At 49.9% G+C, this 26,905-nt stretch overlaps 2 protein-coding genes and 1 long non-coding RNA gene across 5 annotated transcripts; all 3 read left to right on the top strand.

Annotated features, from left to right (window-relative positions):
- The first annotated feature begins 11,111 nt into the window (after positions 1-11,111).
- On the top strand, positions 11,112-20,003 carry LOC114687020 (H-2 class I histocompatibility antigen, Q10 alpha chain-like). Of its 2 annotated transcripts, none has more exons than XM_037201710.1 (8): positions 11,112-11,327; positions 11,533-11,802; positions 11,991-12,245; positions 12,978-13,253; positions 14,060-14,092; positions 14,222-14,270; positions 14,388-14,481; positions 18,093-20,003. In XM_037201710.1, the coding sequence occupies exons 1-8, from the start codon at positions 11,264-11,266 to the stop codon at positions 18,141-18,143; spliced, it is 1,092 nt and encodes a 363-aa protein (XP_037057605.1). In that variant the 5' UTR covers positions 11,112-11,263; the 3' UTR covers positions 18,144-20,003. The 2 variants fall into 2 exon arrangements, with proteins under 2 accessions (XP_037057605.1, XP_037057606.1); XM_037201711.1 differs by lacking the exon at positions 18,093-20,003 and adding an exon at positions 14,685-14,726 and having other exon boundaries at positions 11,118-11,327.
- A 318-nt stretch (positions 20,004-20,321) lies between these two features.
- On the top strand, positions 20,322-21,353 carry LOC114687022. The gene is made up of 2 exons (XR_003733639.2): positions 20,322-20,884; positions 21,010-21,353. It is a non-coding gene; the product is annotated as an uncharacterized LOC114687022 (long non-coding RNA).
- Positions 21,354-21,862: 509 nt separating this feature from the next.
- Positions 21,863-26,329, top strand: LOC114687019 (H-2 class I histocompatibility antigen, D-37 alpha chain-like). Of its 2 annotated transcripts, none has more exons than XM_037201712.1 (7): positions 21,863-22,325; positions 22,913-23,046; positions 23,216-23,485; positions 23,763-24,038; positions 24,970-25,086; positions 25,263-25,295; positions 25,624-26,329. In XM_037201712.1, exons 2-7 carry the CDS (start codon positions 22,974-22,976, stop codon positions 25,701-25,703), a joined length of 849 nt encoding a protein of 282 aa, XP_037057607.1. In that variant the 5' UTR covers positions 21,863-22,325; positions 22,913-22,973; the 3' UTR covers positions 25,704-26,329. The 2 variants fall into 2 exon arrangements, 1 of the variants encoding a protein (XP_037057607.1); XR_005090525.1 differs by lacking the exon at positions 25,624-26,329 and adding an exon at positions 24,578-24,852 and having other exon boundaries at positions 21,874-22,325; positions 25,263-25,296.
- Positions 26,330-26,905: the final 576 nt, after the last annotated feature.

The raw sequence follows: 26,905 nt of genomic DNA on the forward strand, positions 1-26,905 counted from the left end.
CTTAGTTTTACATTGGATTGTTATGATGCAGATGAGGAAAAAGACAGGTATGGAAGGTCAGGGTCTGACTTTTTTTTTTTTTTTTTTAATTCAGCACCTTCAAGAAATGTGCAGATTGAATGGGAAGACACTCACTCACACACACACATGTGCAACTCTGCCCATCTCTGGGTCTGTGTGCTAACAGTCACCTTACTGTAAAAGCATTGGGAAAATGAAGGATTGATTCCTAACCCTCATGGTGGAAGTGATGGGGACGTCATTCTCAGTGGTCAGAGAGCTTAAGTGAGAGGGGAAGGTCCATTCTGAGGACTCACAGGTTGGAAATTGGTTCATTCCCTGCATTCCTCCTTCCTCGTGTCTCCTGACTCTTCCCTGGTCTGCTGTCAGTTCTGGAAATTTCCTGGGGTTCAGAGATTCTCTAGGCTCATAGCTTTGTTTCTCACATGTGGAATCACTGTGCACTATGCTCAGGCTGCAGGTTGGTTTGAGTAAGGTTTGTCCCTGACCTTTGATTGGAGCAGGAGCTGGTGAGAAGCTCAGCCAGACCATAATTCCCCCTGCAGACAAATCCTCTGAAATCTTGTTAATTTTTTACCCTAAAGCTCTCAGAGACTGTAATAAAGACACACTGACCATGGAATGGGGGATGGACAAAGAGGATGTGAATGGTTCACAGCAACTCTGAGAATGTGGACCTGTGAGTGAATGGTGGGTTGTTGGGTGTTGTCTTCACAGTGATGGTTCATGACTCTTGTTCTGTAGCATAAATACGTCTGTAGGGTCTATATTGAGTGACATATGATCTGCTCCGGGCTCTGCTGTGATGTCCTGAGCCCCCCAGTCATTTTAGGCAAGAATGTCTGTAGTTCCATGTGATTTTGGGGTCTCAATGTGCAGCCTGCCCTACTCACCAGGACACTCTCACTATACCACCCTGTGTTTCCTTCCACAGCCAACCTCCCTAATTCAGCAAACCGAGTGGGCATCTCCACCCCATGACCTTCATGCTGCAGACATGACTTCCCCACTGAAAATAAGTGTCTGTACATGAACTTCATTGTTCAAGTTCTTCACCTGATGTTTGATTGGTGGGTAAATGAAAGAGTGAATTATTAAATTTTTGTGAAGGAAATAACCAACAGCATGGAGAACCTTCTGAATCTGTGTTCCTTGTGCTGTGAGTATCCAGTGGGACAGTGTGGTGATATATTTTATACCCTAATAAATTTGCCTGATAATCAGAGGACAGAGACAGCCACTAGATTAGACACAGAGGTCAGGCAGTGGTGGCACACACCTTTAATCCTATCACTCTGAAGGCATCTCTGTCTGGATCTCTGTGAGTTCGAGGTCACACTGGGCTTCATGAGCTGATCCAGCCTAGGACAGAAACAGAGCCAGGCAGTGGTGGCACTCACCTTTAATCCCAGTACTGGGAAGCACACAGGCCTTTAATCCCAGGAAGTAGCATTGCTGGACAGAGAACAATATAAAGGTGTGAGGACAAAGAAACCAAAAGCAGTTCACCTGAGACCCTTTCAGGTGAGGACTGGGAGGATTTCAGTCAGAGGATTCGTGGAGCTGGTGAGGTGAGACATGGCTGTAGCTTGCTCTACTTCACTGATCTTCGGCTTTTACCTCAATATCTGGTTCAGGATTTTTTTTTTTTTAATTAAAAGACCATTTAAGAATTCGAACAACAGGACAGGATGCAGCTGTGGGAGCTGAGTGTAAACAGTGCTGTGCCCAGATGTGTCTCATAGGTGGTGGGCTTTGATGTGGTCGCTCCTCAGCTCTGTCCCCTCCTGGATCTGGTCTCCACATCTGTTGTAGAACCACATGCTGACACAGTCCGTGATCTAACTTGGCCAGGCCAGGTCCTGTGTCAAGGATTATGAGCAACCAGGGCAGCGGTGGCAGGTCAACCTGGGCCCTCCAGGCTGTGGCTCTCCTTCCTAGTTTCTGGGGAGGACCAGGCCTGTTTCTATTCACATGGTGCTGTGCCACACCAACTCCAGTGTCGTCCTTGTTATGTGAACAATTATGTCAATAATAGCGGACGGGAGATACGTGTCCCGGGGACTAAGCTCCCTGGAGGTCCCAGGCAGAGTGCCCGCATTATGCCTCCTTCTCAAAGAAAATGTACTTCACAGATCATGAGCTCCCTGGGCTATGGGTTCTGTATAAATGCTTTTCTGATAATGTTCTAATTAATCTATGAAGCACAGCCAAAATTAATGAATGCTTGGGTTGTGAACTATGGAGGAAAGGGGAAGCTGGACATGGATCTTAATCAAATATAGCAGAATGGGCTATTTCTTAAAGACCTCAAGCCTCTAGATAAAGAAAGTATAAAGATTCAGGGCATGAACACTCACCCACTAGGAATCCCTTGGGAATCCCAACTAAAGTGATTTATGGCAGAAAACGTTTTCTCATAGGAGGCAGATGGTGGGACCCTCCATTGAGGAAGTTCAGCATGGGAAACTTAAGGACTACTGTTGCTAGAGTTTTCCTGCCTTGCCCACAGTCAGGACAAATCTTTGTCACCCGCCAGTCCCACAGCCGCTCAGACCCAACCAAGTAAACACAGAGACTTATATAGCTTACAAACTGTATGGCCGTGGCAGGCTTCTTGCTAACTGTGCTTATAGCTTAAATTAATCATTTCCATAAATCTATACCTTGCCACGTGGCTGGTGGCTTACCGGCATCTTCACATGCTGCTGGTCATGGCGGCGGCTGCAGTGTCTCTCCGCCTCAGCCTTCCACTTCCCAGAATTCTCCTCTCTCCTTGTCCCACCTACTTCCTGCCTGGCCACTGGCCAATCAGTGTTTTATTTATTGACCAATCAGAGCAATACAGACCTACAGATCGTCCCACAGCAGACTACAGCAGCATCCCTTTCCCTTACAGGTGAAAAAGTACAAGAGTCCATATTCCAGCAGGTAAAAAGGTTTTATATTAAAAGTGATATGTGATGCAGAACTGAAGAAAGACTTAGAGAGGGTCTGCAGCATCCAAATTGGCTAAGCGGGTCATGAGAACCTGAAAAGTAGAAGTGCATAATAAACTAGAAAGCTGCTGAGATAAGATAAAGGACACAGCTGCAACCGCAAAGAAGCCTTCACAAGTCTAGGACTGTATTAAGTTTAGAAATCACAGACTGCTCTTTGTGTTATAAAGTTCTTGTGGGTGAAGGGATGTGTCTAGCACTGATTAATAATTGTGTGCTTGCTGTTTTTTAAAGATGATGTAATTGAATTATTGCCAAGCTCTTGTTGTTCCTTGTATGACTGGATAGTTTTTTTTTTTTTTCTGTATATAAACTACTGATTTGCAGAAGTAAAATTGCAGCAGGTTCAAACCACTTCTGAGTGTGTTGTTTGTCTGTCATTCACTGAATCCTTGCCTTCCTGACTACCCAAGTCCTGGTTCTCCTACGGTCGTGGTACCCCCGATGGACCAGTCTGTGGCAGTGCTGGTGTCCTACCTTGGGGCCCAAGGGTGACAGTCTGGGGCTCAGGGTCCAGGACACTGCACTGGGTGGGTGGGGAAAGAGGTTCCTCTTGCTGCTCTGAGAGCAAAGCTGTAAGAAAGCCATTGCACACCTTTAATCCCAGCACATGGGAGGCACAGGCAGGTGAATCTCTAATGTCTAGGCCAGTCTGCTCATAGTGAGTTCCAGAACAGCCAGAGCTACATAGACAGACCCTATCTCAAAATAAAAACAAAACAAACAAACAGCAAAAAGTCACTGCAACGCCAGGAAATCTTGCAGAGGGCTCACACCTTGACTTCCTTTAGGATCCTGATGGGGACTTGAGTGTGACAGACCCTCAGACACAACCACAGATTGGGAAGGGACAATGGCAGTGAGGGGGCCTGAGAAATAGCTACAGTTAGGTAGAGGTGAGGAGGTGAGGGGCAGCTGCAGATGGGGTAACTAGAAAGCCACAATAGGCTACAGCTTTCAGAGAGCTGGTTGGCAAGATCCTAAACATTTTCACCAAACAAACCACATGCCTCTGAGGAGATGTGTTTATTCCTGTTCAGATGTTATAGCATGTGTGTGGGTGTGAACCATCACAGGAGAGCCCACAAATACACACAATGTCAATAATTCATTCAGTAGTTAAAAAGGAGCCTGAACAAAGGGCTTGCTGACCTGCAAAGGAGCCACCAAACCCAGAGACCTCTTGGTGCACCAAATACAGCTCATCCAGCCAAAGACAAAACATCTGCAGGGAAAACCTCAGGAGACTGAGAGGCCTGGGGCAGACCAGACCCCAGGAGGGGAAGGAGATGCAGTGCAGCCCCAGGACTATCCTTGGGTCCCAGAGCCCACCCTCAGGTTTTTGCCTTCACTGTGACAATTCACATTTCTTACATCCTGCTCCTTCCCACCAGAACCCCAATCTGAACATTCGTCCTGGAGGCTCACAAGGGGCATGCTTGGCTACTAGAGCTGGGGACAGGCTGGGCGGGGACTGGGAGGGGACCTGCACGGTGTGTCCCACCACCTGACACTTAGACCTGCAGGCCTGGGACTTAGGGCCCTGGAGCAAGACTCCTGCTTTAGTCATTCACCAAGAAGTCATTGAGAAATGAAAAACTGAGTGACCTGGACCGGGTGGGACCCGGGATCCACAAGCACACAGATCAGCAACAGCAGTGGCACAGTTAGCTCTGAGTTTGTGAGCTCACAGGAGCTGAGAGGTCCTTGGTGCTGGACTGGAGGGCAACCAGAAGCCTGGACTCTGAAGCTGCTTAGTCAGTCAGACCTGGGCACAGAATTCTGGGATTGAACTGGAGAGGAGACAGCCTCCTGTTTCCAGGTGGGAGGAGACAAGCTGTGCCTGGAATTCTCATTTTGGAGCTCTGGATCTTCTCAATGCAGCAAACACACACAGTGAGGCCAGCAACACCACATGATGGAGAGCCTCAGAGTCACTGGGATCTTGCTCTTTGTGGCTCTTGGGGACTTGTCACCAAGGTGCTCTGGTCCTGTGTAACAGGGCTGCTCTGAGGCAACACCTACCCTCCACCCTGCCAGGAGATGACCCCACACTGGCACTCACCCTGCAGATCAACCAGAACTCCATTCCCAGTTGCCCGGTGTGCTCTGGCATCACCACCTGCATCCAGTGCCTAAACTGCCACCTCGTGGACCGGATGCAGGAGCTGCCAAGGCAGGTGCACCAGCCCCCACCCCACATCCCCACCTGCCGCTGTGGCTTCAACTTGCCCCACATTTTGCTAGCCAGCACCTCACAGCCAGAGAGGATCAGGACCACCTGAACTGCCTACTACAGTTGGGAATTTCCCAGAGGCCTGCCCTGAGAAGATTCCTCCCAGGGTCCTGGGGAAGATGCTATGTCCAATCTGGGGTTATCTGAGGGAAAAGAATCTATGTGCACCATGCTCTTCCATCTCTTTACTTTATGTCTCTAAGACAAAATTCTATCTACACAGCTTCATCTCCATCCTCACATTCAGCTCCTCTGTACCTACTTTTCCTGTCTTCTCAGAGTCCTAACTAAGCTCCTGTGCTTTCAACCTCATCTTTATCCTCTGTTCCTTCCTCTTCCATCTCTCCTCCCTTTCTCCTTACTCCTGGCTCTGAGAAACTCTGCCTCCTCTCTTCTCTCTGGCCACTGGCTCTGCCTGACCCAGGAATTCTGCTCCAGTCTTTACTGCACCTGGTTATTCAAAAAGCCCTATTGTCCTGAGTCAATAGCTCTGAAATGCTACTAGGCCTAAAGGCAAGGGATGGTCTGAGCTTCATTTGCACAAGAAACAAAGCTATGCATCTACAGTCTGCCTGTGTTCCCTTCCACAGTCAACCTTTCTGGTCCAGCAGACAGGAGGGAACATCTCTATTCTCTCACCTCCATGCTGCCCTGAGCGGCATCTTCTGACTTCCCTACTGAAAATAAGAATCTGAATGTGAACTTGGTTGTTCACATCCTTGACCTGAGAGATTGGCAGGTTAAATTAGAGAATTCTTAAAGTGTGATGGAGAAAATAAATGGCAGCTTGGAGAACCTTCCAGAATCTGTGTTTGCTGTGCTGAGTGTCGAGGGACAGGAGGAGTCTGTGGGAGCTGAGTGAGGATGGGGCTTTGCCAGGGGAGCTCAGTCCATGTGTGAATTGCTGTGGTCAGTCCTCAGCTATGTCCTCCTGGCTCTTGTCCTTGTCACTTAGTATAAACACGTGCTGACAGAGTCTGTGATCACAGGGACACTGGGATGACAGAGCCTTGTCCTGTCCCCAGGACTGTGAGCAGCCAGGGCTGCTGTGACAGGTCAGCCTGGGCTCTGACCTGGCCATGGCTCTTCACCCTGTCTTCTCTGTTTATTTCTTGTCTTTTTAGTTTGTATGGAGGACTAGGCCTGTTCTTGTTCCTGTGAGTGGTGCCTGTCTCATCCCCCTTTGGGGTCCCTGAGTGACAGCAGGAGGAGGCATTTTCCATCCTGGTCCCCTCAAGTCCCCTGCACACAGGAGACTGTGGCCTGAGATGAACTTCAGTCTCCTGAGCTCCTGCCTCCTTCCAGGGATGTTGCCTGGAGTTTCTCCCATTTCCCATCTTTGAGAATCTCACTCCTGTCTGTAGGATCAGCAGAGAGGACTGGTCCACAGGGTCTCAGCTTGGATCCAGTCCTTGGGGACTGTGTTCTGCTCTCACCCAGAAAACATGCATGGCAGGTTCACAACATTATGATCTCAAGTTTCTGGTCGTGAGGGCAAACAGCTGGCAGGGAGCAGCTACATGGTGGCTTTGGGTTGGATTCTTCCTGTCACATCAACACTTGCTAAAGGCATTCCAGCTCTGACACAGTCTCCACAGTGGGGCTCTCAGGGGAAGGTCTTGATAGATGGAGAAAGCTCAGCAGCAGTCATGAGTGAGTGATGCATGGGTTCAAATCCTGTAAGTAACACTACTTCTGCACACTGACCCCAACCCTCTCTTTGTTAACAGAGTTTTAACATTAGAACTTTTATCTTGGGAAAAATCCTCAGGACTTGGCTGTTGTACAAATTTTTACTGCAAAATTCAGATTTATCTTCCACCCATGAAAATAGAGATCAAAGATGCTGGCTCTTCTCATTTTAATTGGCCTCCAGGAACACTAGTGTTTGCAGTGAGTTCTCTGCCAGTTAAGTTATCTGTGAAGTAAGTGATCAGCAGACATTCTGTGAAACCAAAGAGTCTGGTTATGAGGAGTCCCAAGGAGTTGGTTCTCAGCATCAGTTCTTAAGGCGCTTAGTGACAAGAGTGTCACCAGCCTCACTGTGAACTCTGCTCTGTTCTCAGTCAACCTGCAATCATGTTCTCAGGCTGTGACAGGATACTGTGCTGCTGGGAGCCATGAACTTTCTAAATGAATTCTACATGCTATATCATGATTTTTATACAACTAATGCTTTGTTTAAACACCAATATTTTACTACAATTTCACTATAAATGTACATTGTCATTAAATGAACTTTGCTTTCAAAAATTAAATTACCTTTAGTTACATATTATATTTTGTAAACAAAGATGGATTTGTATAAAGGCAAAAAAAGAGACTTTTTTAGTGGCAGACAATAATTAAAAAACAATCTATAGCAATTAAATTAAATGTGCTGCTGGAGGGGCTGTCTCAGACTCACTGGCTTTTGGGACCCTGCTTCTCATATTGGGCGCCTTGCTCAGCCTTAATACATGGGAGGTTCTTAGTCTTACTGTGACTTCATATGCCATGTTTTATTGATACTCATGGGAGACCTGCCCTCCCCTGGATGGAAATGGAAGAGAGAGGATTGGGTTCTGGGTGAAAGGGAAGGAGGGAAAGGGTAGGGGGAAGCTGTGGCTGGGATATAAAATATATAGATGAATTTAAAAAATTATAAATGTGCTGCTTGTTGACTTGGTATTCCCTAGCTTTTTTTAGTCCTGTCTTGGAAACATGTATGTCAGATTTCTGGAATGTGTCTTCAGCCAAGAATTTTATTAACTCACATATGTTTACAGCTTGTATAAAGTAAAACAAGAAAGTGTGACTATCCAGAGCAAGGTGGTTTTACTCACTTTATCTGACGTTTGCCAAAAGAGTAAGTGATAAATCAGTTAAATAAAAAAGAAATTTCTTATAAAGATGTCAAGAAATACTGACTCTTATGTCTTCTTTTGTTTTCCCAATTTTTAAATTTATTTTTAAATAAAAGCCTTAAAAAATAAGATAGCTAAATCTCCTTCTGACTCACAGGATGCTGAGGAAACATTGGATTTTATTGTGTGTGTTCACAGGTTTATCTCTGCCCTTAAAGAGATAAATTAGTTCCTCTTCTGGGGTGTTCAGGACTTACTCACTCCTGCCCCTGGTGGAGAGAGGCTTGGGGATGGGCTGTGATCTGGGACTGGAAATTGGGCATATTGCTCACCCTGCCCTCCTCTGATGACTGGCTCTGGGGAAGTCAGCTGCCAGGTCAAGAGCAGTCTCTAGAGAGAACTAGGTAAGCAGGGACAGAGGAGTCCTGGGGACAGCCAGCAGGAACCTGAGCCATTTCCAGCTGTCCTATGAGGAAGCCACATCTCAAGTGACCCCAGCTCTCCTGAAGCCTTGAGAAAACACAGCTAGATGAAAACTGAACTGTGACCTGGGAGAGAGGTCCTGAGCCAGGATCACTCAGGGACTCTTGGGGTCACACACTGTGGGAAGTAATGAATGGCTGGTGTCTCCAGATGCTGAACTTGGCTGGTTTGCTACATGGCAGCAGGTAACTGAGAAGTGGAATTGTTGCACAGTCTCCTGTGGAGTTTGGAGGACTCTGAGGTGAAGCCCCAGTCTTCAAAGAGAAGGAATTACCAAGCTTTTCCATCTGCCCGAAGCTATCATAAGGCAGTATTCTTATCATTTTATTTCAATCTGAAGAATTAAAATTCTCACAGCTAAATAGGATGTGCTAGTGTTAGGACCTGAGGAAATCCCAGGACTACTAACTGAGGTGCCTATTAACTTTTCCAAGCAGACTCTAGCCACCAGTTTCTCTCAGTCCCAGCACCTATTATAGCAATGGTTCTCACCCTGTGTGTGGCTACCACTCTGGAAGTCAAACAACTCTTTCACAGGAGTTGCCTGTGACCCTCAGAAAAGACAGATGTTTACATTAGGATTCATAACAGTAGCAAAATTACAGTCATGAAGTTGTAATGAAAATAATTTTATGATTGGGCGTCATCACAACATGAGTGAGCCGAAGTTTCTCTGGCCCTGCCCAGCCCCACAGTTGGGATGAATTTCTCTGACCCATGTCCACAGCCACTGGGTCTCAAGTAAACACACTGAGGCTGATATTATTTACAAACTGTAATGGCCTATGGGTCATCTTATATTAGATAGCTCTTTCAACCTACCTTAACCCATTCCTATAATCTATATGTTGCTATGGCCCTATAAGTTACCAGTCTGCCGGCATCTTGTTGCTCCTTGGGCAGTGGGCTGGCGTCTGTGCCCTGACCCGGACTTTCTTCCTCTGTATCTTCAGTTTGAATGTACCACCTAACCTTATTCTGCCTTGCCATTGGTCAAACAGCTTTATTTATCAACCAGTCAGAGCAACACATACTCACAGCATACAGAAAGACGTCCCACCGCACTTGAGGAACTGTATTAAAGGGCGTCAGCACTAGGAAGGTTGAGAACCACTGTGTCACAGAGACCTGGCTCCTCTCAGCACTTCTCATCTCCACCCCTGCCCTAAACTCTCCAGGCCCTGAGCTTTGCTTCCCTTCCCAGTTCCCCTCTCCTAAATAATCCAGCCATTTGGCCAAGGGCTTCCCAATTTGGCTCCACCCCTGTGGTTCTTCTCCCTCTCCTGGTCCTCTCTCTTGTCTCTCTTCTTCTCCTACTCCCTGCCCTCTCTCATCTCTTGGCCTGGTGTATTCTGATGGCCATGTTCAGTCTGGACTCTTCCAGATGTCTCTGGCTGTTCTCTCCCTTATATCTACCATAAAAACCTCCTCAACCACCTGGGAGTGGCCATGTCCTCATTTCCATTCACTATCAGCCTCAACCATTTAGCTATTAGACTTTCACAACCCACTGTGACCAGTTTCCCACACAAGGAAGCTGGGCTCCTTCTCCATGGTCCCCAACAACCAGCCTGGCTAGTCACTATCCCCTTGGTCAGTCCATCAAATGCTAAGGTCAGTGAAGGGACTCCGCTCATGTCTCTAGGGCTCCACTTTGATCTGAGGGATGTCCTAATCAGGACAGATTTTAAAAGGACTGTGTCCTCCTGTGTCCAACCCCACAGTGTGATGATGGACGTGGGAGATTTCCTTCACTGACCATAAAGACACACACATGGCAAAGAACACTGGGTCCATGGAGAGTTACCAGCAGTCTGCTCTCTCCTGACTGCCAGCAAAGACAGAGGACCTCGCCCTAGGACTGAGGAAGGAATCCTGTCACAAGTTCGCTGTGGGCTTGGGGAAAGCTGAGTTGAACATGAGACACAACCCGTGGGAGTCTCCATAGGGCTTGAGAAAACACATCTCGTGTGTTGGTCCGTGGTGGCACACGCCTTTAATTCCAGCACTCAGGAGGCAGAAGCAGTTGGATCTCTGAGTTGGAGGCCAGCCTGGTCCACAGAGCAGGTTCCAGAAGAGCCAGGGCTACACAGAGCCCCTGTCTCAAAAAAACGAGAAAAGGAGAGAGAAAAAGAGACACAGAGACACAGAGGCAGACACACAAAGGAAGGGTGAGGAGAAGAGGAGAGAGACAGAGACAGAGAGAGACCTACCTCTCCACTAAATTCCCAGACCAGCTCACTGCAGCCTGTGGCCCACACACTCCCTGGCATATGTTTTCTTTTGGAAGAGTCCTGCGTCCCAGGAGGGGGTGGAGTGCATCTCCACAGCATTGAATTAAAGAAGGTCTGAGATCAGTCTGCAGTCTCCCCCTGAATTCCACAGACAGCCTCTGAATAGGACTCAGGACTCCCCTCTTTCCGGAGAGTTCTGAAGTCATTGCAGCCTCAGGTCCCCAGGCAGCGGCTCTCTCTCGGGTCTCAGGGAGAGGGTGGCGAAAGTGAAACGTCTGAGTTTCACTTTCAACCTCTGTTGAGTTCTTCTGCCTAGATGTTGATGACATAACACTTGTTCTCACTCTTCATTTGAAGAAGGTTCTAAGATAATCCAATCACTGTCGCTCTGGTTTATAAAGTTGCCCCAGAGCCACCTTAAACTGGAAGCTCAATGTCCCAAGGATGAGGGCCCCTGATCTCCTCCTGCTGCTGGCAGCCCCGTTGTTCTGGGTTCAAACTCGCGCAGGTGAGTGCGACCCAGAAGGAAAATAACCTTAGCAGGAAGGGGCGAGGGCGGCACCCAGGAAGTTGCATCTCCCAACCACCCAGCTAGACTTTTCTGCTCCCTTCAACACGGGCATCCGGAGCCTGCGCCCTGCTCCCCTCCCGGCCCTCCCATCTACCGGGGGTCCCGGAAGGAGGGTCGGGGTCTCACAACACGCTTCCCCCAGGCTCTCACTCGCTGCTCAATTTCACCACCACCGTGTCCCGGCCTGGTCTCGGGGAGCCCCGGTTCATTTTCGTGAGCTACGTGGACGACACGCAGTTCGTGCGCTTTGACAGTGTCGCGGAGACTCCGAGAGTGGAGCCCTGTGTTGAGTGGATGGAGCAGGAGGAGCCTGAATATTGGGAGCTACAGACCCAGACAGCCAGGACCCAAGCACAACAATCTGGGGGAAGTCTGAGGGTCCTGATTCGATATTTCAACCAGAGCGAGGACGGTGAGTGACCCCGACCCCTTGCGTCTCCGAAGGACCAACAGGGTTGTCCAGATTCGCTGGACTGCAGTGTTATCCGAGACCTGCCCAGCTCCTTAACCGGAAAAGAGCCTGCAGGGATTCCCTTGGACGTGGTCCGCAGTTAGTGGTGCTGCACTTCCTGAGAGGGCTGACCACCTTGTCTTCGCTAGACTCTCACACGCTGCAGGGGATGCAGGGCTGCGACCTGGGACCAGATGGGCGCCTGCTCCGCTGGTACAACCAGCTGGCCTATGACGGCGAGGATTTCCTCACCTTGAACGAGGACCTGAACTCCCAGACCATGACCACCAGCACTATAGCTCAGATCTCGCAGCACAAGTTAGAGGCCCATCTGAAGGCTGGCAACTGCGTGGAGCTGCTGCAGAAACACCTGGAAAAGGGGAAGGACACCCTGCTGCGCTCAGGTGCCCTGGGGAGCCATACCCAGCCCACGTTTCCCTCAAGCTGCTTGCTGAGTGTTTGGAGAGCTGGGGGCGCATGGGTGGGATGAGAGGACTTGGGGCAGAGCTCACAGGTTGAGCAAGCACAGGTTCTGCGTGAGATCCTTTCCTTTGGGGAAGGAAGAGCGGAGGGAGACGGGGGAACAGGAAAGCCTTAACTAACTCCTCCATAGAGTCCTGGGGGGCAGCAACCTCTTCGGGGTCCAGATCGTTGACCAAGATGACTCCTTCAGAGAACAGCCCTTCTCTTACTGACGACTGAGAAGTTTGTTTTCTCTAACAGGAGGCCAATCTTTTAGTAACTGATCAACAGTTTCTTTACTTGGGCAATGTCCCTGGACCCATGGAAGCTCTATCTCTCAGGCCTCCTTCTGTGCCCCGCACTCAGGGTCTCTGGAGTCTGACTCCAGCTTTTCTGAGTCTCCTGGCCTCACCCAGCTCAGGACCAGAAGCCCTTCCCCTCCATCAGTCTGCAGAGCCCTGAGGCCTCCTACCCCACACTGTCACACTCACATCCTAGAGCACCCCAAAGAACAGATACCCCAGTGCCTGTGTGTACTCTAGCTGGGGTCTATTAATATATGGACACCCTAATCCCACCCCAGTTCTCCTGTCCATTCCAAGAATGGTCACATGAACACTGCTGAGTCCCCAGAAGAAAGCAAGATGCCTCATCTTCCCAACTCTTTCCCTCAGACCCACCAAAGACACATGTGACCCATCACCCCATAAAGAATGGAGATGTCACCCTGAGGTGCTGGGCCCTGGGCTTCTACCCTGCTGAGATCTCCTTAACCTGGCAGTTGGATGGGGAGGACTTGATCCAGGAAATGGAGTTTGTAGAGACCAGACCTTCTGGGGATGGAACCTTCCAGAAGTGGGCAGCTGTGGTGGTGCCTTCTGGGGAGGAGCAGAGATACACATGCCATGTGGTCCATGAGGGGCTGACTGAGCCCCTGACCCTGAGATGGGGTAAGGAGGGTGTGGGTGCAGAACTGGGGTCCTAGTAAGCCCTAGCTCTTCTGGGGACCCTGAACAGGGTCAGCACTGAGAGCTGGGTGGTCCTCATTTCCCCTCCCTTTCCCAGAGCCTACTTGGTACCAGAAATTCAGCAGGAATGCCTTAATCATCATCTTTCATCATCGTCCTTTATCATCTTCGTCGGCATCCTCTTCATCAGGTGTATGAAGAAGATAAAGGTAGAGAAGAGATGTGCTCTGAGTTTTCCTGTCTCACTGAGGGTGTCAGGCCATAGGTAGTAGTGTGCCCTGCTTAGGTAATGGGATGTATTTCCCACATCCCTGTCTGCTTAGTCTGGGACGTTTTTTGTTGAACCTTTAAAAGCAGAGGAGACTGAAGGGAAGTTTTTGCTTGGGGATGGTTCTGGTGACTGAGACCTCATGCCCAGCTGTCACAGGCAGAGGTCTCACTGAGAACAAAACTCCAGGAAGGTATTACATCACCTCAGTTCTGGAAATCTCCCTTGGGCTCAGGACTAAGGGGCTGCCTCTAGGCCAGTGATTCTCACTCCACCTGTGGGTAACAACCCCTTTGGAGGATGCACATCAGATATCCTGCATATCAGATTTACATTATGATTCATAACAGTAGCAAAATTACAGTTACTAGTAGCAAGAAAATAATTTTCTGGTTGAGGGTCACCACCACATGAGGAACTGTGTTAAAGGGTCCCAGCATTAGGAAGGCTGAGAACCACTGGACTAGGCCCTCATAACTGCCTGCTCCCATGCCACCCATACATGGTTTTCTTTTCTCAGGTGGGAGAGAAAGGAGCACCACTCAGGAAGCAAGTAAGTGTGGTGAGGGGTGGTCTCTGAGACCCTCGGGGCCATGAGAGCTCGCCAGGCCCCTAGTTCTAAGTCCCTCCTTCTGCCTCAAGCCTCTGAAGCCTGACCTGGTCCTGCTTTCTTCTTTCCTAGGCAGGGACAGTCGCCAAGACTCTCTCGAGAGACTGCTGTGGATGATGAGGTGAGTGAGACACGGGGTAAGACAGAGGACACGAGATGGGGCTGCAGAGTCTTTGGACCTGGACATTGGAGTCACCACTTTATCATGACCAACCTGAGTGTGCTCTGAATCTTGTAGGAGACGACGCCTCGGTTTTGGAGGACTGAGCACTATGAGTATCATGCAGGCCACATCAGACATTTTGGATCAATCGATTTGTTACTCTAAAAAGGTATCTGCCTGTCCTCCAAACACTCTGCTGGTGTTGTCTCCCTGTGGCTCTCAGAGACCTTTGCTTAGTCTCCTCCCTCAGGGATCCACACTTCTCCACCTTCTACTTTTTGGAAGCTCCTGGAACAGCTTCTGCAGAATGGAATCTTTATTTATTTTAATTTTATTTATTTGTTTGTTTGTTTGTTTTTGTTTTTTGGACAGGGTTTCTCTGTGAAACAATCCTGGCTGTCCTAGAACTCACTCTGTAGACCAGGCTGGCCTCCAACTCATGAAGATCCACCTGCCTCTGCCTCCCAAGGGCTGGGATTAAAGGCATGGGCCACCACCACCTGGCTCAGAATGGAATCTTTTGTTTTGATTCCCATCAGACATCTTCATGGTCAACTTGACTGAACTTAGAATCGCCTAGGAGCCACCCCCTGGGTGTGTCTGTGAGGGTGTTTCTAGCCAGGTTTAACTGAGGAGGAAAGAGACGCTTTAACTGTAAGGTGGCCCAGTCATCAGCTGGAGTCTCAGGAGAAAGGCAGCAGCACACTGGAGTCCCCCTTCCTGTTTCCTGACCAGGACATGAGCAGGCCATCTCTCGCCACTGTGAACAGAGGCGGGCCCCACTCTCTGTCTTGAAGACCTGACACCTATCTCTTCCCTAAGTGGCTTCCCATCAGGTATTTTGTCACATCATGACAGGGCACAGGGTTGGACACAGAGCTCGATCCCCTCACCCACAGCTCCCTGAGTAGCACCCCCTAATCCTTTACTCAGGCCAAATTGGGATCTAAGGCTTTGGTGCAGAAAACAATTGTGGACTAGTAGAGCTGGGGTTTAATAAACATCCTTTCTATCTTCTTATATTAAGGTGGCATAAATCTATTTACTTGTTGTGTGTGTGTGTGTGAGAGCCATAGCTCATGTGTGGAAGCCACAGGACAACTGGCTGGAGTCTGTTCTCTTTGTCCACCATGAAGGTCCAGGGAAGGCACACCGGGAGGCAAGCGCCTTTACCCACTGAGCATCTGGCTGGCCCAGTACAGGTATTTTTTGAAGGTCTAATCACTTATGTGTTACTTCTAAAGACCCATTTTTTTTTTTTTTTTTTTTTTTATTGGACAAGTCCTCCCCGAGGACTGTGATCAACTTGGTAGACTCAGTCCAGGGAGGTCCAGTCCCTTCCTCCAGACAAAGCAAGTGTCCCTGCATAAGTTCCTGGTTTCAAACAGCCAATTCATGCAATGAGCACAGGACTAGGTCCACTGCCTAGATGCCTCCCAAACTGATCAAGCCAATCAACTGTCTCACCTATTCAGAGGCCTGATCCAGCTGGGAGCCCTCAGCTTTGGTTCATAGTTCATGTGTTTCCATTCATTTGGCTATTTTTTTCAATAATTGAGTAAAACTGAAATTTATTATATGCCACAGTCGTCCTAGGACCTCCATGCTATATATATATAGCCTTTATGGTTCTATGGGTTGTGTCTGATTGTTCATTTTATATCTAGAATCCACCAATGAGTGAGTACATACATAACTGTCTTCTGGGTTTGGGTTACCTCACTCAGGATGATTTTTTCTAGTTCCATCCATTTGCCTGCAAATTTCATGCTTTCATTGTTTTTCTCTGCTGAGTAGTACTCCATTGTGTATATGTACCACATTTTTTTCATCCATTCTTCCGTTGATGGCATCTAGGTTGTTTCCAGGTTCTGGCTATTACAAATAGTGCTGCTATGAACATAGCTGAGCATGTATCTTTATGGTATGTATCAGCATTCTTTGGGTATATGCCAAGAGTGTATGGCTGGGTCTTGAGGTAGTTCGATTCCTAATTTTCTGAGAAACCGACCTAACTGATTTCCACAGTGGTTGTACAAGTTTACATTCCCACCAACAGTGGAGGAGTGTTCCCTTTGCTCCACATCCTCTCCAACATTGGTTGTCATTGGTGTTTTTGATCTTAGCCATTCTAACAGGTGTAAGGTGGTATCTCAGAGTCGTTTTGATTTGCATTTCTCTGATGATTAAGGATGTTGAGCATTTCTTTAAATGTCTTTCAGCCATTTGTAGTTCTTGTTTTGTGAATTCTCTGTTTAGCTCTTTAGCCCATTTTTTAATTGGACTGTTCATGCTTCCTAAAGACCCATTTTTAACGGACATATCTAAGTGGAAGCTTTCAGTGGAGACAGCCTGCATCTCCTGTGGATCTGCTCCTGGCATTTTTTTCTTAGGCTTCCTTCACTCATTTGGCCAAAAGTTTAAGCTCTTCTGCAGGCTTGTCCTCACTTTCCTCAGTGCACTGTTTCTCCAGAACATCACCGTCTGTGTCAGGACGCATGGAGTAACAGGATGCTGAATCTTGGGTGTGCTGGTCCTGGACTTCTCACCTTCTTCATTTACATTCTGACGAGACATTGACCAACATCATCAGCTTCTTTAGAAAGATTGAAAAGCTTTCAGATTCTGCTGCTCTTTTGAGCCCCATCCGCTGAAACATCGTAGTATCTATTAGTCCAGGAACCTCCTTGTCTCCTTTGCCTTCAATAACCAAGTTGAGAACACCCAGACTGGCATCCACAATGCATCTATGAACAGACTTGCCCTTCCTCTGTCCAGTGTTCCTTGGTCTGTAACAAGAAGGTCCCTACACATTCCAGACTCCTTGCTTCATGGGAAAACCTAGTCTGTCCTTCCTCACCGATTGGGGCCATGTAGCCCTTCCACTCTCCCCAGAGCATCATCTTCTGTGGCCATTCCCTTCTCATGGAAAGTACAAAGCTTGCATTCATCGTCCACTTCCATGAATGTCTGACAGGTGGCTGGGAAGGAGGTATTGAGCTCCATCCTGACACAGCCAACCCCCCAGGAAGTGCCATGAAAAAGAACCAATAAAACTATTTTAATGTAGACTTTAAACAGGAGGATTAAGAGAGGTGCCAAGAAAAAGAGAAAGATAAATGTTAAGAAAGACAAGCCGGCCAGTGGTGATGCATGCCTTTAATCCAGCACTCGGGAGGCAGAGGCAGGAGGATCTCTGAGTTCAAGTCCAGGCTGGTCTGCAGAGTTCCAGGATAGCCAGGACTACACAGAGAAACCATATCTCAAAAACAAAAAACAAAAAAAAGAGAGAGAGAGAGAGAGAGAGAGAGAAGGAAGGAAGGAAGGAAGGAAGGAAGGAAGGAAGGAAGGAAGGAAGGAAGGAAGGAAGAAATTTTTTTTTTTTTTTTTTTTGAGACAGGTTTTGTGACTTTGCTTTCTGAACTATTGGAGACAGTTTGAACTCAAGAGATGTGTTGCTGGGCTGTGGATTAAATGCTACGCTCACAAATAGCCATATAAACTATTGGAATGAAGTTTGAAGCTATTAGCCTCAAGAGTGTTGCTAAGGAGCCTAAGTGAGATCAGCAGATGGCTTTACAGGGTCACCTAACAGGATTACAATTGTTAAGGTGACTCTAGACCACAGGGATGCAGGAAGGAAGGACATCTCCTCTGTAAACATGTTAACAACTTGAGACTCCCAGAGACCATCTTGGGAGAGGACTGGGGTTCTATTCAAGGTTGCACAATTCCTTGACTTAAGCCCGGATCATTATTACTTTAATCCTGCCTTTCCAGGGGACCCAGCTTCAATCCCCAGCATACACAGGTTGGCTCACTGCCTTCTGAAACTCCAGTTCCAGGGTATCTGATGCCTTTTGCTGGCCTCTTTGGGAACTATCAACTTTCTCAACCTGTGCAGATCTCATTTTGGAGCTCTGGGCCTCTTCTCAACGCAGCAATCACTCACAGTGAGGCAGCAACACCACCACCTGATGGAGAGCCTCAGAGTCACTGGGATCTTGCTCTTTGTGGCAGCACCACCTGCATCCAGTGCCTAAACTGCCACCTCGTGGACCGGATGCAGGAGCTGCCAAGGCAGGTGCACCAGCCCCCACCCCACATCCCCACCTGCCACTGTGGCTTCAACTTGCCCCACATTTTGCTAGCCAGCACCTCACAGCCAGAGAGGATCAGGACCACCTTGAACTGCCTGGTACAGGAAGGAGTTCACCACAGCCAGGAGCACAATCCAGGGCAGCTGAGGGTCTCCATTCCCTGGTTTGCATGAGACCCAAACCAGAGGACACTTCTCCCAACACCTTGGATTCAGTTTACTGTGGACCTGGGAGCCCTCAGGCTGCTCCTCCAGTAAGAACCTCTGCTGAGTTCACTCTCACTAGATTTCCAGCTCTGGGTCCCTGCAATTTCAGCAAGTGAAAGAGAGATGTCCCTGAGACTCCATGGCAGGTCTGCAGGCACCTTTAGCTCCTACACAGCTTCAGGAGAGCCACCAAGCCAGCAAAAGGCCATGAACAGCCCACCTGTGCAGTGCAGTCTGCAGGGTGCTGGGTCTCACCAGTGCATGCAGCTGCAGGAGCTGGCTGTGGACACCCGGGAGCCCAGCAGACTCTGATGCCTGTAGCTGTCCCAGAGGAGGACAAGGACTCAGAAGCTCAGGTCACAGATGACAGCAGGGAGGACTTCACCCCTCTTCATCCTGGCTGCCCTTGGTGCCTTTGCTCACCCAGCTCCCAGCTCTCAACCACCCCAGTTGCCCAGGGGAGCCCATGGCTGCTCTGCATGTTGTGGTCCATGCGGCTGCCCTGAGCTGGCTCTGGGCCTTGGAGTGAAGCTTGAACACCAGGGAATCCAGAGAGAGGTTCCTGTGTGAGAGGTGGCCTGATGGTGTGACCACAGTGACTTCATGCTCAGCAGCTCTGCAGACTGTAAAAGTAAGTGCTGAAGAGGGAGGAAGGTGGCTGGCAGGTCCCCACCTGTGAAGACAGTGCAGGGAAGAAGCAGACAGTTCCTCAGGAGTCAGTCCCCTCAGCCCTGACCAGGACATGGGTTTTCTTTGTTCTGCAAGTGAACCAACACTGCTGCTTCCTGCAGCACCTGGCAATCCAACACTGCCTGAGTGAGATGCTGAACTCCCCTGGAGTTCTTTGCATTCTTTCCCTAGTATTCAAAGCCATAGTCTGGGGCTTCTGAGGTCTTGAGTTTGCATAGTAATCTGTGCAGTGAGCAAGCCACCAGAAATTAGAGCGTCAAATCCAGGTGTGGACTTGGATTCTGAGGAGGAATCCCAGGCTGGCCTCAGACATCTGTGTTGATGGGGACTCTAGAGATGCCTTGAAAGTGACAGAGTTTTCTGGGTGTATTCCAGGCAGCAACCAAATCCATCCTGGGAAAATGAGAATAAAAAGAGCAGCAATGGGAACCATCATGTGACTCTTGCTGGGGAGTTCAGAGGAAAGAAACAGCCATGCTCACAGAGTCATAGACCACAGGGAGCAATGAGGCTAGAAAGGAAAGCCAGCATGCCATGCTGACAGCAAGGATGTGTGTGTGTGTGTGTGTGTGTGTGTGTGTGTGTGTGTGTGTGTGCGCACGCGCATGCTCAGGCTTGGGACCATGCATGAGCTTATATAAGTATAAGAAGATTAAGAGGAGTATAGATGGAGAGATGGCTCAGAGGTTAAGAGCACTGGCTGCTCTTCCAGAGGGCTGAGTTCAATTCCCAGCAACCATGTGGTGGCTCATACCATCTAGAATGATATCTGGTGCCCTCTTCTGGCCTGTAGGCATATATGTAGACAGAACACTGTATACATAACAAATAAATATTAAAAAAAAAAAAAGAGGAGTATAGATGAACAACTCTTAATATCTCAAAAATGGCGGGCGTGGTGGCGCACACCTTTCATCCCAGAACTTGGGAGGCAGAGGCAGGAGGATCTTTGTGAGTTTGAGGCCAGCCTGGGCTACAGAGCGAGATCCAGGAAAGGCGCAAAGCTACACAGTCTCTGCCGGGGGGGGGGGGCCTCAAAAATGAAAGCAGGAAGTTGGTTGTTCCAGGGAAGTTAGAGATCAGGACTTATTAGCACAGTGGTGGAAACATCTTCCCACATCTCAGAAGACAAGGCATTACATCCACACAGGAAGAATACTCCTAAGGAATCAGGGACAGTGCAAGAAGTCACACTGAGAAGGGAGGAAGTTGTAGTATGAAGGAAATATCAACAGGCAGGAATCCGGCACTGAGGTGCCAGGCCTGTTATTCCCTAGTGCAGATGGAACCCTTGAGGAGCCCATTAGGACCTCCCCCCATTGTGACTGGAGACCCTTGAGGAGCCCATTAGGACCTCCCCCCATTGTGACTGGAGACCCTTGAGGAGCCCATTAGGACCTCCCCCCATTGTGACTGGAGACCCTTGAGGAGCCCATTAGGACCTCCCCCATTGTGACTGGAGACCCTTGAGGAGCCCATTAGGACCTCCCCCCATTGTGACTGCAGAGAGGACTGTGAAGGACTTGGTGAGAGGAGGTGCAGTCTTCTCCAGGAGAGGGAGGGGCAGGACAAGGAGGTATTCTGGTTGATTGAATGGACACTTTTATTAGTGTTTTTTCAGACTTGACAAGGGCACTTGCCTGAGGCACTGTGTGTGACCTTGGGATTGGAGTGTCTGAGGGAGGTTCTTTTGTCTAACAGGAGTGTGGCTGGCATGATGAAAATGCCCACAGAATGGACTTCCTGTGGCCTTAATACAAATTGGGGTTTGGTCCACAAACCCTACCTTTGGCAAGACTGCACTCTCCACCGGCAAGCGAGAGGAGGTGAGAAAGGACATTTGTGTACGTGCAGCCGTGAGAATGTTGGAAGGCACAGGTCCACCCTGACAGGGGTTCCACAGAAAATGGACCTTTTATGCCAAATGGAGGAGGCAGCAGCAAGCAGGATCCAGGCCAGCTTAGTCTCCATAGAGAGTTCCAGGTCAGCTAAGGCCACATAGTGAGACCTTATCTCAAAAATAAATGAGTAACTACATAAACAAAGAACACTGGCTGCTCTTCCAGAGGGCTAGAGTTCAATTCCCAACAAAAATAAAAACAACAATTAAAAAAAAAACTGTGTCTGTAGGAAATTGTTAACTGGGTCCGTAAGATTCGGGGCCTGGATTCAGGGAGACAATGTTATTATACACAGGGCTCGTGCTGAGGAAAGAGGCAGGATAAAGTTCCATGTTCCTAAAAGTGGCTTTCAGAGTCTAGAGAGAGCTGAAGGGGGTTAGGCTGGGAAGTGTAGACTTTTGTTTTCACTTCTTACTCTGTCAGAGGCTCTCAAGTTCGTCCCCACAACAACCTCACCTCACACTCTCATTGGGAGCGGGTTGCTAGAGAACGTGAGAGAAGTCTCTGTGAGGACAAGTTACAAAGTCCAGGGCCATACACGACTGTGCTTTGTCCTCTGCTGACCCTGAAGACCCGGACGCCTGTGCTCTGTGCACCACCTGCTGGTGGTGACTGCCGCCCTAGGCTCCGCCCAGACCGAGGCAGGTGAGTGCGGGATCCAGTGGAAAACCACTCTCTTCCGGGAGAGCAGGATCGGCACCGGGGAAGCCGCGTCCCCAAGTGGTCCAGCCAGACCCTCCCGCCCTTCTCCACCGCGTCCCGAGCCCCGCGCCCTGCTCCCCTCCCGGCCCGCGCACCCGCCCGGGGTCCCGGGAGGAGGGTCGGGGTCTCACCGCGCGCCGCCCCCAGGCTCGCACTCGCTGCAGTATTTCTACACCATAGTGTTCCGGCCTGGCCTCATGGAGCCCGAGTACACGGAATTCCGCTACGTGGACACACGCAGTTCATCCGCTGCAACAGCGAAACAGAAACTGAGAGCCAGGCCGCGGGTTCCGTGGGTAGAGCAGGAGGGGCCGGAGTACTGGGAGCGCCAGACGCGGATATTCAAGGAGCACACACAGAATTTCCGAACGTGACTTCGGAACCTGCTCCACCTCTACCACCAGAGTCAGGACGGTGAGTGTCTCCAGGGTCGGAGGTGACGGCCCCTCACGATCCCACGGACTGGCCCGAATCTTCCCTGACCGCAGTGTTCGAGAGTCCGCAGGAGGCTGCGGGATGCGCTGTCAGAGTCTGAGTTTTTTGTCGTTTTTTTGTTGTTGTTGTTTTGTTTGTTTTGTTTGGTTTGGTTTGGTTTTTCGAGACAGGGTTTCTCTGTGTAGCTTTGGAGCCTGTCCTGGAACTCGCTTTGTAGCCCAGGCTGGCCTCGAACTCACAGAGATCCGAGAGTCTGAGTTTTGCTTTAGGTTTGGGGACTGTTCCTGCGGGTGGGCCGGGCTGAGTCCCAGGCGGGGCACACTATCCAGGGCATGCATGGCTGCCCAAGAGTTATAAGAGCCAGAGGACATGGGTCCGATTAAAGTCCCAGGTCATGTCATGGCTCTTACAGCATTTTCTTTAATAAAGACGCCAGGGTGGTGCCCAGCACTGGTTTTCCATATGCACAGTTTCACTTTGTCTCTCAACCCTGATCAGGTTCTTCTCTGTGGACACCAATGATGCACTCACAATTCTCATTCCTATTGGACACCTTGTTTCTACAGAAGCCAATCAGCGACAAGGAGGCTCAAAGTTCCACAGTCAACAGGAACAAAGTCCTCAGAAATGAGGACTGGGTCTTCTGCTTCTTGGCTCACGCTGCTGGCCAGCTCCTTAGTTCGGATCCAGATCCAGGCTAGTGAGTGAGGGGTGGGGAGCGAAAGGGACTCTGCGGGAAGGAGCAGGGCGCCGGGTGGGGGCGGTACCCTCGTCAGCTCACCTTAGCTGCCCAGGCCGGTGTCTCCCCTGCCTTCACCGAGATCCCTGGGCCGGGAGTAGGTTCCGGGTCTCACCGCGCGCCGCCCCAGGCTCGCACTCGCTGCGGTATTTCCACACCATCGTGTCCCGGCCCGGCCTCGGGGAGCCCCGGTACATCATCGTCGGCTACGTGGACGACACGCAGTTCGTGCGCTTCGACAGCGACGCGGAGACTCCGAGGGTGGAACCGCGGGCGCCGTGGGTGGAGCAGGAGGGGCCGGAGTATTGGGAGGAGGAGACACGGAAAGCCAGGAACACAGGGAAGAACTTCAGATTGAACCTTCAGACCCTGCTCCGCTACTACAACCAGAGTGAAAATGGTGAGTGACCGCGGCCCCGATCACAGACTCGACCCCTCCAGTCCCCTGGGACGGGCCTGGGTCATCCGACCCGCTGGGTACTAGTTTCATCCAAACACCTGCCCAGACCCTCAAACAGGAAACACCCCGCAGAGTTTGTCTTAGGTTTAGGTTGCACTTTTGTTTCTGAAAGGTCGGGTTATGGACTGAGAGACAGTGTGTGTGTGGGTGGGGTGGGGTGGGGGTGTTTGTGGGGGAAGTAGCCGCAAGGTGGCGCTGACCACCGTGTCCCCCACAGACACTCACACTCTGCAGTGGATGTACGGCTGCGACCTGGGGCCGGACGGCCGCCTGCTCCGCGGGTACTGTCAGGAGGCCTACGATGGCCGGGATTACATCGCCCTGAACGACGACCTGCACTCCTGGACTGCAAACGACTTGGCCTCACAGATCTCTAAGAGCAATTTAGAGAACATGGGCGAGGCCGACCAGCAGAGGGCGTACCTGCAGAGCACTTGCATAGAGTGGCTGAAGAAATACTTGGAGTTGGGGAAAGCCACCCTGCTGCGCTCAGGTACCTAGAGATTCCTCCCTGCTTTTTCAGGTAGTGTGGAGGAAAGGCTTGGGGCACACTCAGAGGAAGAACGCTGTCCAGCAGGCACTGGGCTGAGGAATAAGGAGAGGGAGACTCCAGGCTGCTTTTCCCATAGGGAGACTAATTCTTTTACAGAAGGTCAGCCTTGACTATGGCCCTGGACACATGGGGGATTTTCTCTCAGGCCTCCTTCTGTGCCCCGCACTCAGGGTCTCAGGAGTCTGACTCCAGCTTTTCTGAGTCTCCTGGCCCTCACTCAGCTCAGGACCAGAAGCCCTTCCCCTCCATCAGTCTGCAGAGCCCTGAGGCCTCCTACCCCACACTGCCACACTCACATCCTAGAGCACCCCAAAGAACAGATACCCCAGTGCCTGTGTGTACTCTAGCTGGGGTCTATTAATATATGGACACCCTAATCCCACCCCAGTTCTCCTGTCCATTCCCAGAATGGTCACATGAACACTACTGAGTCCCCAGAAGAAAGCAAGATGCCTCATCTTCCCAAATCTTTCCCTCAGAGCCCCCAAAGACACATGTGACCCATCACCCCATCCGGAATGGAAAAGTCACCCTGAGGTGCTGGGCCCTGGGCTTCTACCCTGCTGAGATCTCCTTAACCTGGCAGTTGGATGGGGAAGACTTGATTCAGGACATGGAACTTGTGGAGACCAGACCTTCAGGGGATGGAACCTTCCAGAAGTGGGCAGCTGTGGCGGTGCCTTCTGGGGAGGAGCAGAGATACACATGCCATGTGCACCATGAGGGCTGACTGAGCCCCTCACCCTGAGATGGGGTAAGGAGGGTGTGGGTGCAGAGCTGGGGTCAGGGGAAGCTGGAGCCTTCTATAGACCCTGATCAGGGTCAGGGCTGAGAGCTGGGGTCATGACCCTCACCTTCCCTTCCTTTCCAGAGCCTCCTCAGTCCACTGTCCCCATCATGGCAATCATTGCTGTTCTGGTTCTCCTTGGAGCTGTGATCATCATTGGAGCTGTGGTGGCTGTTGTGAGGAAGAGGAAGAGAAACACAGGTAGGAAAGGGCAGGTCTGGTTCTCTCTCAGCCCCTTTTAGAAGTGTGCTCTGCCTCACTAATGGGAAACATCCACACCTCTCATTGCTCCTGTCTCTAACCTGGGTCTGCTGTCAGTTCTGGAACCTTCCTAGGGTCTGGGTCTTCCTGGTCTCTCACAGCTTTTCTTCTCACAGGTGGAAAAGGAGGCTATTATGCTCATGATTTAGGTAAGTGTGGGGAACAGGATTGTCCCTGAGGCTCTTGGGGTGGAGCTGGAGTTGGTGGGGAGTCCAGCCAGCCCATAATTCCTCCTCCAGCCACATCCTCTCAGTCTTCTGAGTGTGCCTTGTTATTTCTTCTTCAGGAGTCGGTTACAGTTCCCAGAGATCCGACTTGTCTCTGGAGACTTGAAAAAGTGACAGCCTGGGGGCATTGGGGCTGAGGCAAAGGGGACAGGGCTGGGTCCCAGGGCTTCTCAGATTTAGACATTTTAATGAGTCATGGTGGGACTCTGAGATGGCTTTATACTGACTATTCACGAATCTTGTTCTGTAGCTTCAGATAACTTCCTTGTGGGACTAAGAAGTTCTGAATCAGGAAGCACCAAACGTCTGAAGGTGTTTCTTCTCCTTTGAGGACAATGAAGATCTGCTTACCAGGATGCTGACCTTTCAGGAACCAACCTTCCTGTTCCCAACAGAACACCTCCATCCTGCCTCCTCCCTGCTGCCTGCATTGCAGCTCCTGACTCCACACTGAAAATAAAAATTTGAGTCCTCACTGGGCCTCCCCTGCTGTGTCTGTGCCAAATGGAAACTCAGTTTCCAGCAATGTAGTGCAGCAGTGTCCTGCGGTGACAGTGACATTGCACAGATGATCGTGTGCTGAGTTGTGACACTTTCATTATCGCAGGGAGACCACACTGTGGGCCACTGTTCTTCTCATGATAATGGTTTTCTTTAAAAAGGGGGGAGAAACTGAAGAGTGTCATGAACAGTCACAGCACTTGGTTCAACTCTGTTGTGTATTTATCGTTAGCCATCTAGTGTCTCTACTGCCCACACAGGCATTAAAAGGACTGGAGTGCCAGGTGGCTGGAGAGAGAGCTCAGTGGTGGAGTGTCTGCTGCTCTTCCAGGGGACCTGAGTTCAACTCCAGCACCTGCCTAAGTGGTTCACAACTACTGTAACCACAGCTCCACGGGACCTGGTACTCTCTTCTGGGCTTTGTGGACACTTACACTCACAGGTGTACACACACACATAATGTAGACCAGGCTGGCCTTGAACTCACAGAGATCCACCTGTCTCTGCCTCCCCAGTGTTGGTATTAAAGGCGTGCGCCGCCACCACCTCCCGGCTTGTGACTGCACACTTTAACAGACAAAAATACACATCAGCCTTGGAGACCCCGGCCCCCTTGGCCAGAGCCTGAGCACTGCGTTCTCCTCGGAAGTGCCTCTGCTCATCTCCCGACACAGAGCCTCGTTCTGGTCTGTGAGCTTTCACTCCTGATCCCTGGGGTCAGGACCCCAGCATTCAGAACAGGACAGCACTGCCCTGGCCACCCAAGATATTTTTACAAGGCCTTTGGTTTCTGGTATATAAAACAGGTATATAAATCAAATATTTACTGGTAATAAAACATTAATATTTTTTTAAAACCAAGTACTTGGTATACATAATTTTACCACTTCCTAAAGATTAAAACAAATTTGTATATGGATATGCTTATTTTAAAGAATTTAAACTTAGGGGTTGAGGATTTAGCTCAGGTGTAGAGCGCTTGCTTAGCAAGCACAGAGCCCTGGGTTCGATCCTTAGCTTCCAAAAAAAAA

Source organism: Peromyscus leucopus, unplaced genomic scaffold (genome assembly GCF_004664715.2).
Source record: "Peromyscus leucopus breed LL Stock unplaced genomic scaffold, UCI_PerLeu_2.1 scaffold_1201, whole genome shotgun sequence".
NCBI classification, from domain to species: Eukaryota; Metazoa; Chordata; class Mammalia; order Rodentia; family Cricetidae; genus Peromyscus; species Peromyscus leucopus.

What these genes read in the sequence shown, in the direction of transcription:
- LOC114687020 (XM_037201710.1), top strand. Translation starts at nt 11,264, where the DNA reads ATGAGGGCCCCTGATCTCCTCCTGCTGCTGGCAGCCCCGTTGTTCTGG. An exon ending in CTGGGTTCAAACTCGCGCAG is followed by an intron (nt 11,328 to 11,532) that starts GTGAGTGCGACC and finishes CGCTTCCCCCAG; the next exon opens with GCTCTCACTCGCTGCTCAAT. An exon ending in GAGCACCACTCAGGAAGCAA is followed by an intron (nt 14,093 to 14,221) that starts GTAAGTGTGGTG and finishes CTTCTTTCCTAG; the next exon opens with GCAGGGACAGTCGCCAAGAC.
- LOC114687019 (XM_037201712.1), top strand. Translation starts at nt 22,974, where the DNA reads ATGAGGACTGGGTCTTCTGCTTCTTGGCTCACGCTGCTGGCCAGCTCC. An exon ending in CTACAACCAGAGTGAAAATG is followed by an intron (nt 23,486 to 23,762) that starts GTGAGTGACCGC and finishes TGTCCCCCACAG; the next exon opens with ACACTCACACTCTGCAGTGG. An exon ending in AGCCACCCTGCTGCGCTCAG is followed by an intron (nt 24,039 to 24,969) that starts GTACCTAGAGAT and finishes CTTCCTTTCCAG; the next exon opens with AGCCTCCTCAGTCCACTGTC.